At 36.3% G+C, this 20,870-nt stretch overlaps 1 protein-coding gene and 1 non-coding gene across 2 annotated transcripts in view; one reads left to right on the forward strand and one right to left on the reverse strand.

Annotated features, from left to right (window-relative positions):
• Positions 1-1,100: 1,100 nt before the first annotated feature.
• Positions 1,101-20,870, forward strand: part of ANKRD31 (ankyrin repeat domain 31) — a 148,545-nt gene continuing 128,775 nt past the window's right edge. The window contains exons 1-3 of the mRNA XM_032335946.1: positions 1,101-1,403; positions 12,940-13,013; positions 18,691-18,800. Of these exons, the coding sequence (XP_032191837.1) occupies positions 1,300-1,403; positions 12,940-13,013; positions 18,691-18,800 (288 nt within the window). The 5' untranslated portion in view covers positions 1,101-1,299. The remainder of the gene's footprint in view (positions 1,404-12,939; positions 13,014-18,690; positions 18,801-20,870) is intronic.
• Positions 11,576-11,681, reverse strand: LOC116587399. Its single transcript, XR_004284419.1, has one exon. It is a non-coding gene; the product is annotated as a U6 spliceosomal RNA (small nuclear RNA).

The raw sequence follows: 20,870 nt of genomic DNA on the forward strand, positions 1-20,870 counted from the left end.
TACAAGAATGGAAATGAGGAATAATCAAACAAATTTAATAGAAAATTACCAACCAAGTGTTTTAAACAGTAGTGGCTTAAATATAATCCAAATAGTAAGAGAATAAGAATGAAAAAGTCACTGCATGTAAAGAAAAGAGCAGTGAAGTGGGGGGTCAGAAAACCCTAGTTCCATCCGTTTATTCAACAAACTTTTAAAGACCCAATACGAGCTAGCCGCTGGAGATTTCAAAGTGAATACTAAACACTTGATGGGGGAGGGGGTTCTCATTCTTAAACTACCTCTCTTGGCAAATGGAGTTCACTTGGTTTTGTTTTGGATGTTTGAATTTAAAACTTTCAAATACACTGAAACACATCAAATATATACACCTCTCGTTCTTCATTGAAAAGTCGTAATTGGCTATTTTTGGAAGTTGCTAGACACTATCATTCTAAAAATTTATATAGGAAAAAAAAAGCATTTATTCTCCTTTTCCTACACAACCTGTATTTCAAGGCAATTCAAGAGTTAATGAGGGAAAAATACGAATAAAAAACATCAGTTAGATGGGTTGATGATCTATAAACTTAGGATAAACATATTTATCTGCCTACCTCAAAGGACATTCGAGGAGGGGGTATCAAAGGAATTAAGGAGAAAGGCAGCATTTGGTGGACTGCAACAAACACTTCTGGTGTTATGTAACATTCTGGCTTCAGAATGTCAGACTGACAGTGGGGGTTACCCGAGCAGGCAGGAGCTGACAGTTCTTTCCAGGTCTGGGTCTCACAAGCACGAGCCCTGCAGGTAAGATGACCTAAGTCTCCCTCCTGCCAATGGCGTTAGGCAGGCTCGGACTGCGGTCTTGTCTGTGGCACCGCTGTCTCTCTGGTCCGTACGACCGCAACCGCAGTCACTCGTCCAGCGAACCAATCTGCAAGAACGCTCAGAAAGCGAATGCAGCAGGGACCACGCCCCAGGCGGCGGGGAAACCCCAAGCGAGCCGGCGCTCCGCCAGCCACTTCCGGCTACTGGCGTCGTGGGGCGGGGCCGCACGCGGCTGCGCCGTGCGACGTGTGGCGCGCGGCTCCCCCTGCGGGAGGCGTGCGGTGACGGGAGCTAGCAGGAGCGAGTCCCCGACGACGACTGTAGCTGTAACTCTGTGCCCTCAGCCTTCTGTACCAGGCCCGTCTCCCGCCTCCCGCCTCGAATTTCATTTTTCAAACACAGTTTCCCCCGACCCTCGGAGTGCCCTTTCCTTTTGCGGGAAGCGGGGCGTTGGAGGAGGATAAAAAAGGTTCCGGGTGCGAGGCGAAGATGGAGGAAGGCGCCCAGACCCCAGACTGGGACAGCGATGAAACGATGATTGACGAGTCGGTGACGGAGAGCGACCTGGATGAAGAGGAGCTTCCCTGGAGAAGGTGACCACAGTTAGCGCCAGCCCTTGGACAGTGAGCCCGCCATTCTGCTGGGTACTGGCAGTGGAGTGGCCCTCGGAGATTTGCGTAGAAATTACCAGATGAATGTGCAATGGCGGGCGGAATTCGAGTCTTGTGAGGCAGCTAGGCCTGTGCTAAGAACTTGTAAATAAACAAAACACAATCCCCCCAGCCTCCAGTTCAGGACAAAATGAGCTTTCTGGTAGATGGCTTTATGGCATCTAAAAGAAGAAAAAGCAGAAGCAAACTTAGCCAGAGTCTCCAGGTTGTACAGGCAAACAAGTTTTGGGTCTAAATTTCTGAAATGCATTTTGCTTAAGCAACTGGAAGCACTGATCTAGGAGATGGTTAACAATTTCAGGAAAAGAATGTGTGATGGGGGAACCATTTACTGCTAAACTGGAAACTAATACTTTTTAAAAATCAAAAAAGATGGTAGTTTATTAAAACCTTGAACAAACTTAGTTCTCTGTGCTCGATCCAGGGGAACTATATAAGAGATGAGGCCATTGCTTTTGAGAAACCTACAGGCCAGGGAAGTCACATAAATAGATAATTTCTTTCTTTCTTTCTTTCTTTCATTCATTCATTCTTTCTTTTTTTTTTTTTAAATAACCAGGTAACTTAAATAAAATGCGATAGTCCAGGGATGGAAGTATGCTTTGGCTGGTTTAGGAGCCCAGGTAGTCTTTTGAGATTGGTGGGGTTGACTTACGAATAGAGGCTTTAAGGTGGGTTAAGAATTAGGCAGATGAAGAGGTGTTCTAGGCTGAGGGAAATGCATGGATAAGGTTAGGGGGACAGCATTGTGTTGTGTGCTGTAATGTACAAATAGTTAATTCTTACTGAAGTGAAGTGTTAAATGGTGAGACGGGGAGTGATGGGAGATGAGCCTGGAGAGGAAGGTAGGGTGAGGTAATATAAAGCTTCATATATCCTGGATTGTGCTTGTAAAATGTTAAGTGGAAGAGAAGCATAATCAGATTTTTGTTCACTCAAGCATGCCCTAGAGCAGAGCTTTTCAAATTTTAATGCCCTTATAAAGTCACTTCTGAATCCCATTAAAATGCGGAGTCCAACTCTGAATTTCTATGGTGGGATCTGAAATTCTGCATTTCTAGCAAGCTTCCAGTTGGAATTATTTAGAGCAGAGATGATGATACCCAGGTTTTTGCTCATTTATATATACATACAGTAATATTTGCTGTTGGTGTACAGTGAGCATTTCTGACTAATACATTGAGTCTTAAAACAACCACCACAGTCATATCCACATGCTGGTTCATATGACCAGAAAGACATTTCTCTGAGCTTTCTTACTTCAGAACAGTGCCTTGCAACTAAGGCCACCTCCAGGGAAAAGTGTTTAGAGAGAAGAAAATAAGAGAGATGCTCTCTATACTCTTGAGCATGTGGTTCCTCTGGCAAGAGAGACAGGTTTTGTCTTGGATTTTCAAGTGCCCAAATTGCCGTGATTGATAGTAGTATATTTCTAATCCTAAAGAGAGAAAACAAATAAAACCCAGAGATTTCCTTTCACACTTTCTGGCATTCACAGGGTTCCCTTTCCCTAGTCTGCTGGATAGAGATAGGGGGTGTCTTATGGAGTTTTTGCTGTCTGAGCCCACTCTGCAGTTTCAGGATTAGGCCTTGGATCAAAGTAGGAGACAAATAAGGGAATAACAAAACAACAAAAACAACCTCTGAAATTCACCTGTTTCATGGTGTGACTTCAGTCCTCAATCTACCTGCTATTGTTTACTTTTCAGATTACGCAGGAAGCTTTTAAAAAATACTCTTGAGTTTTTGTGTAATGAGAGGAAAAATAGGCTTTAGATAGCTCACTCTATCTTGGCTGGCCAATCTTTTTCATCCCCTGTGATTCATTTAAAATGCTTCTCTGCAGTGCCATATAAACATCATTTTTTCAGACCTCATAGCTCAAGGTTAAAAACTAGTGTTCTTGGGGTGCCTGGGTGGCTCAGTGGGTTAAAGCCTCTGCCTTCGGCTCAGGTCATGATCTCAGGGTCCTGGGATTGAGCCCCGCATCGGGCTCTCTGCTCAGCAGGGAACCTGCTTTCCCCTCTCTCTGCTGGCCTCTCTTGCTTACTTGTGATCTCTGTCTGTCAAATAAATAAATAAAATCTTAAAAAACAAAACAAAACAAAAACCTAGTGTTCTTATTGGCATGGCAATATAGTTGAAGTCTAAGCATTGCTGGAGCTGAATTGCTGGGGCCATTATTTAGTGTTGCTTTCCTTTTTTTCTCATCTTCTTTGCTTATGTGCGGTTTGTTTTGGCTGTTTTTTTTATGCACAAGGTCTTTAACTAGAATGAGGGACACAAGTTCTAGTAGAGATCCCCAAGAGGCAAAACATACAGTTTCACATAGCTAAATAATCCTTAAATGTTGCAGCTATTAAGGTCTTTTTTCTTTTTCTTTTTTTTAAAGATTTTATTTATTTGACAGACAGAGATCACAAGTAGCCAGAGAGGCAGGCAGAGAGAGAGGAGGAGACCCCGGGATCATGACCCGAGCGGAAGGCAGAGGCTTTAACCCACTGAGCCACCCAGGCGCCCCTAAGGTCTTTTTTCGAAGACGGGAGAAAGGCAAGGCTTTTTATAAAGAACCAGGCTGCCAGGTGTGTTAACTGTGTCTGAAAAAAACACTCTTTGTGAGTCTGGATTAAGTCCTAGCTTTCCCTCTGGAAACCATATCCAAAAGTGCATACAGTCTTTTTTTTTTTTTTTAAAGATTTTATTTATTTGTTAGAATGCAGGTACACACAAGCAGAGGGAGGGGCAGAGGGAGAAGCAGATTCCCCTCTGAGCAGGAAACCCACCAGGGTCCCCAGGGAACCCCCTGAGATCATGATGGGAGCGGAAGGCAGACCAGACGCTTAACCAACTGAGCCATCCAGGCACTCTGCATCCAGTCTTTTTTGTGGCTTTGTAGGTGTTGCTATTCATCTTTTGTAAAAATTCAAGTTGCTGACTAATAAGATTTTGTTAGCTTGTAATTTGTTTTCTAAGAGGCATGATCCTTTTTTGTATATATGCCCTGGAAATCTTTTATTAACCCTTGTATTCTGTTTCAGCCTCTGCTAATAAGGTTAACTGCTCTATAGCATGAAGGGATAGATCTCAAATTAATCCTATTCAGTAGATTTAAACAGAACCATCGTAGTTCATTGTTAAATGGATTTGTGTATGTGCTCAGGTCACGTGTCTTCTGAACATTATAACTGCATTTAATAAAAAGCTAATTCAACATAATTACCCTGCAAGAAGGGTGTTAATTCTGTCCCTCAAGTCAGACCAACACCATCTTCATGTGAATTGTGTAGATAGAAAAATACTCGTTACAAAGGATATACCTGAGGAAGGAGGGAAAGAAAGCAAAGTACAAGATGACAAGGATTTAATAACCACATTAAATTGGCTAAAGAAACTGATATTTGGGGGACTCCTGGGGGAGTCAGTTAAGCATCTGACTCATGATTTTGGCTCAGGTCATGATCTCAGGGGTTGTGAAACTGAGCCCCACCTTGGGCTACAAACTCAGTGGGGAGTCTGATTGAGATTTTCTCTCTCCCTTTGCTTCTTCCTCCAATCCTGTGCATGCGTGCGCATGTGGTCTCTCTCAAGTGAATCTTTAGGAGGGCAGCACGTGATGTAATGAGCCCTGGGTAGTATATAAGACTGAGGAATCACTGACCTCTGCCTCTGAAACCAATAATACATTATATGTTAATTATTGAATTTAAATAAAAAAATAGTGGATGCAAAATAAGTAAAAATAAATCTTTAAAATAAAAGCAACATTTTGGTCAGGGTGTGTATCAAAGTAGTAGCAACTCCAGTGATAAAGCACAGTGGTGCCAAGTACTATGTTTAGAACTGTTACACTGAACTGTGCAATCAAAACTTCGATAAAATATAAAATTGAAACCCTAATTGTCTCCCAAAATTTTATTGTACTTTTAACAAAACAGTGAATATTATTTGAAGATTTCCGTCAAATTTTGCCCAAGTTTTCCTTTTAACTCAGCCATCTAATTTCTACTTCTCTCTTCTGTTTTTAGTACTCGGTACTATTCCATTTTTCCAGTATTTCAAAGTTAAATTTTATTATTAAAATACTGTGTCTGTAATGAAGTGGTCGTTGACTTTTAAGAGTATTAGTTACTAATGTAGTCTAGTAGTTTGACTAGAACTCACTAAGAAATTAATGTCTGTTTTCAGTTAATTTATTGACTGAACATGAATATGAGTAATTCTTATGGTTTGCACTCTTTTCATTTTCCTTTTAGAATTTAAAATAGCCCTGACTCCTCTCTAAAGGGGAAAAAAAAAAAAAACCCAAAGATTTATGCAGAGGAAATTATCCCTGAGACATTTGCAAAAATGAAAAATTAAAAACAAGTGTTTTAGAATTATATAATGCTTAAATAAATTATATCCTTATGCTTAAATAAATAAATAAATCGTATGTCCTTATGAGGGAGTATTATCAATATTTAATGGTTTTAGGAAGAATTTCAGTGACTTTGCAAATATTTCAATATAATGTTAAATGTGAAGTGTAGTTTCTTAAACTTTATACAGATTGATCCAAACTTTGTGAAAGAATTTTTGGTTCTAACATATGTAAGTCTCCATAGAAAGCTAAAAGGAGATTTCTATCTTCATACTTATACTTCTCTTTATTGCCCACATTTTCTACAGTTTTTTTGAATAAGTACTGTATTTACATGGTTCCGGGAAGTTTTTTTAAGTATTAAAGGGTGTATAGCAAAAAATCTCCTTCTCATCCCTATCTCCTCAGCCACTCAGTCTTTTTTTTTTTATTTTATTTTATTTTTTATTTTTTTTAAAGATTTTTATTTATTTATTTGACAGAGAGAGGTTACAAGTAGGCAGAGAGGCAGGCAGAGAGAGAGAGGAGGAAGCAGGCTCCCCGCTGAGCAGAGAGCCCGATGCGGGACTCGATCCCAGGACCCCGAGATCATGACCTGAGCCGAAGGCAGCGGCTTAACCCACTGAGCCACCCAGGCGCCCTCAGTCTTCTTTTCCACAGGCAATCAATATATTTGATTTTTGTCCTCCCAGAGATATTTTCCAAGTTATGTATATATGTTCTCAAACGTATATAAAATTGTTTTCTAAAAAATAGAAGCACTCTGTCAAAGGGTTTGGGTGTTTGTAATCTTGATAATTGAATTATTTGGGTTTATCTCATAATTAGAAAGGCTTTTTTCCTTCACAATGATAAAAGAATGCCTCCTTAGTTTCTTTTATACTTTTTGTTTCATTTTAAACATTTACATTTTGATTCATATGGGATTTTTATTTGGAGTACAGTGTCAAGTATGGATGCAACTTAATTATTTTCCATATGTCTCCTTCGTTGTCCCAATATTGTATTTTTTTAAATCCTATCTTTTTCTCTGATTTGAAATGCCACTTTTTAAGTAAACTTAATTCGTATGTGTACATGAGTTTACTTAGGAGATTTTATTCTGTTTGTTGGTCTGTCATTTTATGTGCTAGTTTCACATTTTAAAAACATTTTATTTATTTATTTATTTATTATTTTTTTAAAATATTTTATTTATTTATTTGACAGAGAGAGATCACAAGTAGGCAGAGAGGCAGGCAGAGAGAGAGAGAGATGAGGAAGCAGGCTCCCTGCTGAGCAGAGAGCCCGATGCAGAACTCGATCCCAGGACCCTGAGATCATGACCTGAGCCGAAGGCAGGGGCTTAACCAACTGAGCCACCCAGGCGCCCTAAAAACATTTTATATCCAAAAATATTTTAATGTCCTATGAGTTATTACCTCCTTACTGTTATTTTAAAACATTTTCCTGGCTGTTCTTATTTATTTTACCACATGAACTTTAGAATCAGTTGTCTGGTTCAATAAAAAGTCTTGCTGGTACTTTTATTGGTATAAAGTTATATTTATAAATTTACTTACGGAAAATTAACATCATGTTACTTTTTCATTAAGATACAAATTACATGCAGCAGAATTCATCCTGTGTGTTTTGATAAACACATACAATTGTGTAATAACCATTACCACAATGAAGATAAAAAGCAGTCCCATTAGCCTCCATAATTCCGTCATGCCTTTTTTGTGTTATTTTTAGATTAAAAAAAAAACCCTCAAAAAATTTTTAAAAGTAAAATAATTCTTTTAGGGACATTAAGAAGAATAGTTTCAGGTTTTTTTTTTTTTTTTTAACTTCTGGGACATTAAAATGAATAGTTTTTTTTTTTTTTACTTCTTTTTTTTTAAGATTTTATTTATTTGTTAGGGTGGGGGCGGGGGAGAGAGAGGGCATGCCTGAGCATGAGCACAAATGGCGAGCAGCTGGCAGAAGGAGAAGCAGGCTCTCTGCGAAGCAAGGAACCTGATGTGGGACTCGATTCCTGGACCCTGGGATCATGACCTGAGCCAAAGGCAGGCACTCAATCAACTGAGCCACCCAGGCATCCCTAGATATTTTTACTTAGAAAAGTGTGCTATAGTAATGGTGTTAATCTATATTTGAATAATAAAATCTTCAATCCTTGGTAATTGCCAGTAGTAATTGAATCAAAAAAGATAATTTTTCTCCTAATAACGGGAGCCAGCATTTACTCTCACAGAGGGTTTGGTTTGTTAGATTAAGGACTGGAGTCCTTTTTATTATTAGTTTTAGTGGTGCTGAGAACTATTAGGAGGTATGGGTTTTGTTGTTGTTAATGGTTACTTATTTTTCTTAGTAACATGTTCTTTGTAATGTATGTGAGATTATATGTGTGATGTATTTTTGTGTTTGGGAATGGAAAACAAGATAGTTCTGTAAATTTTTTTAATCTCTCCCCATTTTTTTTTTTTAAACTTCCACTATTGTCTTTTACTAAGCTTTTAAAACTGAGGAGTACTTGGCTGTCTCAGCTGGAAGAACATGTGACTTAATTTCAGGGTTGTGAGTTCAAGCCCTTGTTGGGTATAGAAATTACTTAGATGTATAAATATTTTTTAAAAACTATGTGAGAATCCACACAGTGGCATACTATGAATTGATAAAGAGGAACGAAGAAAGTTTCTTCCCCTGCACTGATCAATCTACTGGATTTATTGTTAAGGAAGAAAAAGTAAAGAAATATATAGACTGCTACTGCTTATCTAAGACTGGGTGAGGGCATGGATACTCACATTGCTCATATTTTCAAAAACACATTGGAAGGATAAACCATACAATTTTAAAAAATGGGAAGTGAAAGAACAGATGGGTGAAGAGACAAGATGAGACAAGACTAGACTTCTCTAAATAGATCTTATTTTATACATTTATGGTTTGCATAATTATAAAACAAAATTAAACCAACATGAAAAATTTTCTAAAAAGCAAAAGAGGGGCACCTGGGTGGCTCAGTGGGTTGAGCCTCTGCCTTCAGCTCAGGTCATGATCTGGGTCCTGGGATCAAGCCTCACATTGGCTCTCTTCTCAGTGGGGAGCCTGCTCCCCCCCCCCCCCCGCCTGCCTCTCTGCCTACTTGTGATCTCTCTCTCTCTTTGTCAAATAAATAAATAAATAATATTTAAAAAAAATAAGAGGCAAGATTAAACAGGTGAACCTAATTATGTATTGACTTGATAGCATAATTACACCAAAAGGAATTAAGTGCCATTTAAACAAAATTATCTATACATGCCAGATAAGATATACTCCAAGGACATAAAGAATTGCAAAGTAACTTCAGTAATCATACTATTAATGATAATATTAGTATTGTGGACTCTAAATATGATATGATATCTAAGTAGGATACAATATTTTATTCTGGGAAACTAGGGAAGATAGTGGTGTATTAGTTTGTAAGGCTGCCATAAAAATACCACAGACTGGATGGCTTAACTAACAGAAATGCATTTTCTTATGGTTCTGGAGGCTGGAAGTCCAAGATCTGGGTGGTGGCAGGCTAGAACAGTTCTTTATTCACATAGAGAAGAGACAAAGCAAGAGCAGCTTCAGTAGTAGGTATTGACCCCCATGGCTAGCAGTCACTCTCTGCAGCTGATGTGGACCTTTGGTCTGCACACATTCCTCTTGTGCCATAGAGTGACTTCATCTTGTCCCCACAGAGGACATATATAGTAGTGAGGTTTTCCAGGTAACATAGGACACACATGCTTTCACAGCAAAGGAGTACATACCAAGTCTGAAACTGGGAAAGGTATTCCCATACATGGTAGAAAGTCCAGTGCAGGCTGGGAGGACTCTGAATCTTGGTAAGAAAGTGTTCCAGGCCCAAGGCAAAGGGGGGAGCTGAAAGACTTTGTCTCCTGTAGGAAGTACACACATGCCTCCCACCCCCAGTTAACTTCTAGCTAGAAGTTTAATCTGATTAAACTTCTAGCTAATAACCAGTTTATAGGCAGTATATAGGATAAAGGAACATGTTACATGACGTACAGTTAGAAAATTCAAAATGTAGGAAACTTGAGGAAAAAAAACAGTCTAGTTCCTTCAACTCTTAAATTCCAGTGGGGGAGTTATTTATGTATTTAAGAAGATACTTAGATATAGCAACCAAAAACAATGTGAGCCCCTTTTTTAGATCTTGATTTGAACAAAACAAGTAAAAAGAAACAGTTGGGGGAATGTGACTACAATTTATTTGGTTTTCCTTGGCTGTAGAAAAACTTAGTCCAAAACTTAGCAACTTAAAACAGTGAACGTTTATTTTCTTGTAGTTTCTGTGGGTCAGGAATTAGGGAGTGGCTTAACTGGGTCATCAGGCTCACAGACTGACAAGGCTGCATTCATCTCTACTTCTAGTCGTGATGGTGGTCGTCATCTTCTTCTTCCTCTTTCTCTTTCTCTTTTTCTTCTTCTTCCAGATTTTATTTATGTATTTGAGAGAGAGTCCAAGTGGGTTGAGAGGCAGAGGAAGGAGCAGACTCTCTGCTGAGCAGGGAGCCCAGTGCAGAACTCAGGACTCCAGAATCATGACTTGAGCAGAAGGGACGCTTAACCGACTGAGCCACCAAGGTGCCCCTCTAGTCCTCTTGAGAAGGATTCACTTCCTGTGTAGTGCTTGTTAAGATTCAGTTGTCTCTCATGGTTGACTGGAGGCCTTCCTTGGTGTCTTGCTACATAGGCTTCTCTGCAGAGTGTTTCACAGCATGGCAAGGCAACTTCCATGAGAGGGAAGAAGTAAGAGAATAAGAAAGTGAGAGCAAGATGAAAGCTGGTGTCTTTCTCAAAGTAGCATCCTAACATGTTTGCTATATTCTGTTTATTAGAAGAATTTCTGGATTCAGTCTGTACTCAAGGGAGGGGTTCACACAAGGGCATAAATACCAGGAGCCATTTCAGAGGCTGTTTACTAAAGACTGAAAATTTAGTAATATTAAGGAATTATCGGCTTTTTGAAAGTGTGATAATTATGGTTGTTTTTTAAAGGTGTGGTTATTATGGTGGTGTTTGAAAAGTGTCCTTTTAGAGTTTCATACTGAAATATTTCTAGGTAAAATGGAATAAGAAGTCCAGGACTTGTTTCAAAATAATCTAGTGAGACTGGCAGGAACAGAGAGGGTGGCAGAATGATTATACAAGAAATAAGATTGTCTGGTAGTTGTTGAATGTAGACAGTAAGTATACTATTGTCTCTTGTGTTGTTATTGTTTATAATTTTCCTTAAAAAAGTGAAGAGCAGAAAGAACAAATAAGTAAACAAAAGAACCCATTTAGTGCCAAATCATATATTCATGCCTTGGTATACTGTTATATTCTAAAAATATTTTTTAATTTTATTTTTATCATCATAAAAATATGTATCATAAAATTTACCATTTTAAGTGTGATAATTATGGTTGTAACCATTTTTAAGTATACAGTCCAGTGGCATTAAGTGCTTTCACGTTGTTGTGCACCCGTCACCACTATCTGACTTTAGAACTTTTTCATTTTCCCATACTAACACTTTGAACCCATTAAACACTAACTTCCCATTCCTCCCTGCTCCCAGCCCCTGGCAGCCACCATTCTACTTTTGATCACTGTGGATCTGATTACTCTAGCTATCTCATGTAAGTGGAATCATATAGTATTTGTCCATTTGTGTCTGGTACATTCACTTAGTGTAATTTTTTGAAATATGGAATGCTTCATGAGTTTGTATATCATCCTTGCACTTGGGCCACGCTGTCTTTTCTGTATCATTCCAGTTTTAGTATATGTGCTGCCAAAGCAAGCACTGGTATGTTTGCTTGTTTGTTTCATTTTATTTCTTTTCAGTGTTCCAAAATTCATTGTTTATGCACCACTGCACTGGTAGGTTTTTAAGGTCTGTGTTATAACATGTATCAGCATTACCTCCATTTTAAGGCTGAATAATACTCCATTTCATGTATGTACAGCATTTTGTTTATCCACTTATCTGTTGATGAGTACTTGGGTTGCTTTCAACTTTTGGCTTCTGTGAATGATGCTTCTCTGAACAGAAGTGTGCAAATAATATTTTCAGATTCCTGCTTTCAGTTACTTTGTGTACCTACCCAGAAATGGAATTACTAGATCAAATGGTGGTTAAAGATCTCTTTTTTTAAAAAAAAAATCTCTTTTTTGATGAACCATACTGTTTTCCACAGTGGTTGTACCGTTTAACATTCCCACCAGCAATGCACAAGAGTTCCAATTTCTCCATATCCTTGTCACTACTTGTTATTTTCTGTTTTGTTTTTGATCATAACCTAATGGATGTGATGTGATATCTCACTGTGGTTTTGATTTTTATTTTCCTAATATTTAGTAATGTTGAGCATCTTTTTGTGTTCTTGTTAGCTATTTGTACATCTTCTTTGGATAAATTTCTTTTCAAGTCCTTTTCCTAGTTTTGAATTCTGTAGGGTTTTTAAAATCAGAAAACACAAACACGTTAAATCTGCCTACTAGCGTACTCACCATGGCATATCATTGCTATTTTTTAGTTTTGTATTTGTCACTGGATTTGAAGCTTCTTGAGGGTGTGGATTGTGTGTCTTCTCTCTCTGTTACCTTGATGCACCTTAGAACATAGTAGGAAGTAAATCCAAAAACTGAAGGAATTCTATCATTTTGAAAATATATACTCAGATTCAGTCCTGGAATTCTAATCTCAAATTCTCTGTGGTATAGAGAAATGTGAAGGAGGAAACCTTCCTGCACTGTTCCCTCAAATCATCTCACTTCATCTCTGTTCAGAAACTATACTGATATTCATCCCTTACTCCCAAGTACTCAGAAATAACAGGGTTTTATAAAAATGAACTAGACCATATAAATAAGTCTTTATTTTTCATCTTACATAAGTTTTTAATTAAAGGGTACACATCTAAAAAAATATTTTGTTGTAGATATTAATAGTGTGGTGTAACGAAGAATTTTAGCAAGTTTAAGTATAATAACAAATTGTGGTTAAATTGTTAGTCTTTGTTTAGGAACATAATCTGTATTTTCTGTTTTGTTATTTGAAAGGTTGCTCTTTGATCAAGACACATCTCTTAGATCTGAGTTCAGTCTCCATCCTGGTATAAGTGGAATGTACGAAGGTGAGAAAAAATTTTTTTTCACTAAGTAGTCCCTTTAATTTGCCAAGTGTTATTACTCTGTCAGTTTCTCCTTTTATAGTTAGTTTTGCTTTTAACTTTACACAGAATTAGTTTCTTATACTCATCTGTAATAGAGTCTAAGGTCTATTAAGGTCTGTTACTATAAAGATAGCAAGGGAAGTTATAACTTCTGGAAGATGTTAATGACTCCTTGAGAGGCCTTCAGATAGCTCTTCTGCTTGCAAAAATTTCCAGCTTAGCCTAGAACTTGTTTATTTGCAAAAGTGAATAGTACTTTTTAATAACCAGCCTATTTCAGACTGAAATACCAAATATCCTTTGTTTAATTTTATATATTTAATTTTTTGAATTTGAGTATAGTTAATGCATAATGTTACATTAGTTTCAGGTGTATACCATAGTGATTCAACTTTATGGGTTATGCTAGGCTCACCACAGTTTCAGCTACCATCTTTAACATATAATGTTATTATAATATTATTGACTATATTTCCTATGCTGTGCTTTTTATTACTGTGACTTATTTATTCCATAGCTGGAAACCTGTATCTTCCACTCCCATTCACCTATTTTGTTTATTCTCCCCACCCCTGTCCCCTTTGGCAACCACCAGTTTGTTCTCTGTATTTATAGGTCTGGTTCAGCTTTTTTTTGGTTTGTGAATTCATTTGTTTTGTTTTTTTAGATTCCATGTATGAGTGGAATAATACAGTATTTGTCTTTCTTAGTCCGGCTTATTATACACTAATAACAAAGTACCAGAAAGAGAAATTGAGAAAACAATCCCATTCATAATTGCAGCAAAAAGAATAAAACACCTAGGAGTAAACTTAACCAAGGAGGTGAAAGACCCATATTCTGAAAATTATGAACTACTGATAAAAGAAATTGGAGATGACACGAATAGAAAGATATTCCATGATCATGGATTATAGGAATTAATATTGTTAAAACATCCATATCGCCCAAATTCAGTGAATGCTTATGGAAATACCAACAACATTTGTTACAGAACTAGAACAAATCTAAAAATATCTATAGAGCTGCAAAAGAGCCTGAATAGCCAAATCAGTCTTGAGAAAGAAGAACAAAGCTGGAAGTGTCACAATCCCAGACTTCAAGGTATGCTACAAAGGTGTAATAACCAAAACAGTGTGGTACTGGCACAAAAGATTGATGGAACAGAGTAGAGAACCCAGAAATAAAGCCACACTTATAGGATCAATTAATCTATGACAAATTAAGCAAGAATATGCAATGGGGAAAATACAGTCTTTTCAAAAATGGTGCTGGGAAAACTGGACAGCTACAAGCAAAAGAATGAAACTGGACTAACTTCTTATACCATACACAAAAATAAACTTAAGTGGATTAAAGACTTAACCGAAACTACAAAAACCCTAGAAGAGAACACAGGCAGTAATTTTTCTGACATTGGCCCTAGCATCATTTTTCTAGCTAGATATGTCTCCAAAGGCAAGGGAAATAAAAGCAAAAATAAGCTATTGGAACTACATCAAAATAAAAAACTTTTATACAGTAAAGGAAATCATCAACACAATGAAAGACAACCTACTGAATGGAGAAGTTATTTGCAAATGATATATCTGATAAGGGGTTAATTTCTTTTTTTTTAAGATTTTATTTATTTATTTGACAGACAGAGATCACAAATAGGCAGAGAGGCAGGCAGAGAGAGAGAGAGAGAGAGAGAGAGAGGAGGAAGCAGGCTTCCTGACGAGCAGAGAGCCCTATGCAGGACTTGATCCCAGGATGCTGGGATCATGACCCGAGCCGAAGGCAGAGGCTTAACCCATTGAGCCACCCAGGCGCCCCTATTTCTAAAATGTATAAAGAACTTATACAACTTGATACCTAAAAAACAAACAATCTGAGTAAAAAATGGGGAGAGGACCCAAATAGACATTTTTTTAAAGAAGGCATACAGAGAAATGCAAATCAAAACCACAAAGAGTTATCACCTTAGACCTATCAGAATGGCTAAAAGCAAAAAGACAAATAACAAGTGTTGGTGAGGCTATAGAGAAAAGAAACCCTTGTGCATGGATGGTGGTAATGTAAATTGTTACAACTGCAATAGGAAACAGTGTGGAGGTTCCTCAAGAAATTAGTAAAAAAATAATACCATATGATCCAGTGATTCCCCTACTGGGTGTTTACCCAAAGAAAATGAAAACACTAAGTAAAAAAATATATATGCACTCTTATGCTTATTGCAACATTATTTACAGTAGCCAGGATATGGAAGTAACCTAAGCGTTCATTGGTAGACAAATGGATAAAGAAGATGTGGTGTATATGTATATGTGTATATATATGTATATGTGTATGTATAGTACACAGCCATGAAAAAGATGTGATGGACCAAGAAATATGGAAGGACCAAGAGGTTATTATGCTAAATGAAAGAAGTCAGACTGAAAAAGGCAAATACTGTATGATTTCATTGATATGTGGTACATATATTTTTTAAAAGTACCTTTTACCTACAGTTTTCTGTACTTCCTGAGTCCACTTCTAGGTCAATTTAAATGCTTATAGAAAAATATATCACTGAGCATCATGGTTCAAAAAGATATATTTGCAATAACTATTTAAGGGGTACATTATTTCTTTTTATGCTTTCTTCTTGGGAGCCTTTTTTTTAATTTTCAAGGATGTCTGAAAATAGGTGTGGTAAAAAGGAAAAATTTCTTAAACACCACAAAGATCTTTTATTTATAGTTCAGAGAGTCTTTTCACAGTACATCATTTCACTTGGTACTCCAGTGGGAAGTTGCAATTTTGTCTTGGAGGTATTTTTCTTACATGTATTTGGAAGAGGCAATGTGTAATAATAGTCTCTAGAACGTGCTTTTATGTCATATAAAGTACCACTAAGAAGAAGTTAGAGGTGTGTTTTAATATTCCATCCAAGTTTTTTCTTCGCTTTCCTTTTTCTTTTTCTTTGATTTTCCAAATTGATAGAATTTGTTACTTTTGCTAACTATTAAAAGAATAAAATTTTTCTATATATATATACATTTCTAAAGATTTTATTTATTTGACAGACAGAGATCACAAGTAGGCAGAGGCAGGCACAGAGAGAAGGGAAGCAGGCTCCTTGCTGAGCAGAGATCCTGATGCGGGGCTCAATCCCAGGACCCTGGGATTGTGACCCATGCCAAAGTCAGAGGTTTTAACCCACTGAGCCACCCAGGTACCCCAAGAATAAAAATTTTCTAAATATAATACTATATAATGTAGAAAGTGTAAGGTCCCACCCCCTACTCTTCCTTACAATTCCATTCCAAGAATTGCCAGTGTTTAGTATTTATGTATTTTTCTAGACTTTTGTATGCCAATATGAATATCTTTTTTTATAATCAGTATTGTGTTAAATATAGTTCTTTCCTTGTTATATTGATCTTCCTCAACTTTTTAAATTGCTGCATGTTATTCTGTATGAATCTACCCATATTTAATGAATTGATAATATTTTTGGTATTTCTCAATACTGTAATAAATGTGACTGTTCTAGTATTTATACCTTTGCCCGCTTTTCTGGTTATTTCCTTAGTATAACTAGCAAAAATTATATTTGATTTTAAAAGAAACATGTCAGATCTTGACACATATTACCCCTAAAAAAGATGACTTTTTCCTTTAGATCCAACAAAGAATATATTCAGTCTTTGCCAAACTGCTAAATAAAAAGTATCTGATTATTTTAATTTGCATTTTCAAAGAGTACCAAGGTTAGACATACTTTATATTGAGTATTCCTTACATGTCTCATAAATTATTCTCATTTTATTATTGATTTATAAGATCATTTTATATATTAAAGATAATAAAACTTTGTCATATATATATGGAAAATAGCTTCACTCAGTTTCCTAGTTAACTTTAATGTTATTCTTGATATATTTTGTAAGCAGAAAGTTTAAGGTTTTCTTTTTTAGAGTTTTTACTTATTTGAGAGAGAAAGAGCACAAGTGAGGGTGCTGGGCAGGGAGGCTGATGTGGGGTTGGATCCCAGGATCCTGAGATTGTGACCTGAGCTGAAGGCAGACACTCAACCAGCTGAGCCACCCAGGTGCCCTTAAGTTTTTATATAACAAAACCTGTCAGTCTTTTCTTCTGGGATTTCTTGGTTTTTTTCCAAACTTGGAAATATTTAGCCTAACACAAGACCATAAAAGTTTTTCTTTTATCTTTATTTACATTTATTATATTTATTCATCTCTTTGTCACTGTTTAAAATGCCATTATTATTTTATATTAAATTCCCAGATATATATATAGATCTGTTTTCCACTTATTTTGTTTCATTGTTCTATTTGACTATATTCGGTGATGTGCCAGCACTGTTATTTTATGAGGCCTAGCTTTTAGTACGTTTCTTTATCTGGTAGGGAAGATATCCTCCTACACAGAGTAACTGGCTGTATTATTCATTCTGAGCTCCTTTGGTACAAACAGCAATATCAGTGAAGTATGAGACTACCCATGGTGATCCTCCAGTGTACCCTCTTCCATCTTTGGTTGGTGTGATTTGCTCTGAGTTTAGTGGTTTTCTGAGATTCTCATGGAAGAAATTCATATAGTTATTCCTGAAGGAGCCACTCCTTTTCCCATGCAGAGTGATATACTGTTTACCTGTGTTTGGTTTCCCTTTAATCCAGTCTCATCTTCTGATCCATAGTGCGTATATTTCCTTTTTTTCTCATTGCTATTTTTTTTTCCTCATTGCTTTTTTTCTCGTTGCTTCAGATTAAAAAAAAAAAACTAATTTCAAAAAACAGCAACAACTAATTTCTTTGGATTCTTTTTAGGAACTCGGTAGGGAAGAAAAGTTAAAATATGAGATCACTTCCCATCCTTTTTTAAAAAAAAATCTGAAAACCTAATTTATACAGGGCAACTCCATTTTATAAAACACACACACACACACACACACACACACACACACTAAAGGATCAGAAGGAAATCCACAAGTATGTTATGAATAATTATCTCTGGGCGATTATTAGTATCTCCTTTATACTACTTTATTTTCCCAAGTTTCTACAGTGAGCAGGTATTTACTTTACTACTTAAAAAATATGGAAAAGGGAATGATGGGATAATAATGTAACTTACTAATAAGAAGTCAAATATCTGTTCTAATCCTAGCTACCCAGTAAGCCAAACAGTCTATAATTGGCTAAACTTGGAAAAACAATTTCAAATATCCAGTGAGGATCTTATTCCTGTATTAAAAACACAAACTCTGTTTTTGGATTATAGATTAGTATTAGGAGTTTTAAAAAATGACCTCACACAGAATTGAAAAAGAAGAAAGTATTCTCTCTAAGGAGGTTTAAGTCTGTATTTCTAAGGGGGTTTAAGTCTGTATAGTGTCTCTATGTATCCTTTGTATTCATTCCACCTGAAGCTAAGAAATATCAAGTATTATTTTATTCCAGTGTAGTATATGTTTCTTTGAAATAAATAATTTAAATACTTTGATATGTAAAAGTGGCAGTTAGGAAATTATAGTTTACAAAATAATTTTTAATGACATTTTATAATTTCTGTAAAATCATGGAGTCATTGTCAAAGCAGAGCAATAAACCTGTTGCAAATGATTTATGATTATGTTTCATTCTAGGCACACCTTCTCCTGAGATTCAACTTGCTTTCAAATTCAGAGAGATTCCACAAGAGCCGAAGAGTAAAAATAATATAATGCCGCCTCTTAGTGAGAAAGAAGTCTTACAGGTATATATCATATTGATTAAATACACACTTATTAAAAATTGGAAATGCTATTTTAAAGAGGGCCAAATTACTAATGATTAATTCTTTTTATTATTTTCCTTCTTTCTTCTCTTACTCGGTTTTTACCCTTTCTTAGCTAGTCATTCTGTTTTTTCGTTGCAACTTCGTTGAAAAGCAGTTGTTTCAGAAGGAGGTATTTAAAATATTTCATTTTTTCCTCTCTTTTCTCTCTTTCAAGTAGAAGTGTGGAAGTGAGAGAAACAGAAGGTTAAGATAGTATATAATAATTATGATTTTCATCTAGAGATCACTTTAAATTTGTGAGGAAGATGTTAGTCTGCATGGTATAATTTGAGATACGGGCTACTGAAAGGCCCTTCTATTATCTAATGTGTGTGTGAGTGCATGTGTATATATATACACTTAGATACACAAATTTTTGTTTCTTTTTAATGTAGTCACCCTGGGGAGAGATAAGGGGTGATTTAGTTAGCACCTGTGGCATAAATAAGTCAGCTAACCAGAGATACCTATAAAGTCTTAAGGAAGGAAGGGACCATAGATACATTTTTTCCCCCTCTGAGGATAAAATAAAAATCCTAACATTTTTATTGATTGTTTTGAAATGAATGAAATATTCACACACATGCATTTTTATGAATGAAGATAGTTAATTTTACACAGATTGAAGACTTCAGGGAAAAATTGTGTTGTTTCCTTTTTAGAATAAGACAACTCATCTTTCTTTTTTATTATACTGAAAACATTTAATCAGAGATGCTGTATTCTGTCGTGAATCTCAAATTTGGGTTTTTTTAATCGAAGAATAATTGCCATACAATATTGTGTTAGCTTCAGGTGTGTAACATAATGATTTGATATTTACATACATTCTCAAATGGTCACCACCTAGGTTTAGTTACCATCAGTCCCCATACAAAGTTGTGACAGTATTATTGTTTGCATTCTCATATCTCATATTTTATAACTTGAAGATTTTACCTCTTAGTCCCCTTCACCTATTTTGTCCATCTTCCCATCTCCCTTCCTCTCTGACAACCATCAATTCTCTGATTTATCAGCCTATTTCTGTTTTATTTTATTTATTCATTTGGGTTTTTTTTTTAGATTTTACGTGTAAGTGGCATCCTAAGGTATTTGTCTTTGTCTGTCTTACTTCACTTAGTGTAATGCCCTCTGAGTCTATCTGTGTTGTTAAAAATTGCAAGATTTCATTTTTTATGACTAAGTAATATTCCTGTGTGTGTGTATGTGTATTTAGGTTACTTCTATATCTTGATTATTGTAAATAATGCTGTAATGAACATAGGAGTGATTATGTCTTTTTGAATTCATGTTTTAATTTTCTTCAGAAAAATACCAAGAGGTAGAATTACTGGATCATATGGTAGTTCTATTTTTAATTTTTTGAGTAACCTCCATGCTATTTTCCATTGTGGCTGCACCAGTTCACATTCCCACCAACAGTGCATGACAGTTCTCTTTTATCCATATCCTTACCAACATTTGTTGTTTCTTGTCTTTTCGGTTTTAGCTGTCCTGACAGGTGTGAAGAGATATCTCTTGTGATTTTGATTTGCATTTCCCAGATGGTTAGTGATGTGTATCTTTTCATGTGTCTGTTGGTCACCTGTTTGTTTTCTTTAAAGAAATGTCTGTTTGGGTCCTCTGCCCACTTTTTAATTAAAAAACTGTTTAGGTTTTTTGTTGTTGTTTTTTGCTCTTGAATTGTATGAGTTCTTTATCTGTTCTGGATGTTAACCTCTTATCAAAATATTATTTGCAAATATGCTGTCTCATTCATTAGATTGCCTTTCTTTATTCTAATTAATGGTTTCCTTCACTGCATAAAAGTTTCTTGTTTTTATTTATTTATTTTTTAGAGAGAGACAATTAATGGGGGGAGAAGAGGGAGAGGGAAAGAGAGAATCCTAGCCAGGCTTTATACTGAGTGAGGAGCCTGAATTGAGGCTCAATCCCACAATCCTGAGGCCATGATCTGACCTGAAACCCAGAGATAGGTGCTTAGCCAACTTAGTTATCCCATTG

Source organism: Mustela erminea, chromosome 3, assembly GCF_009829155.1.
Source record: "Mustela erminea isolate mMusErm1 chromosome 3, mMusErm1.Pri, whole genome shotgun sequence".
NCBI classification, from domain to species: domain Eukaryota; kingdom Metazoa; phylum Chordata; class Mammalia; order Carnivora; family Mustelidae; genus Mustela; species Mustela erminea.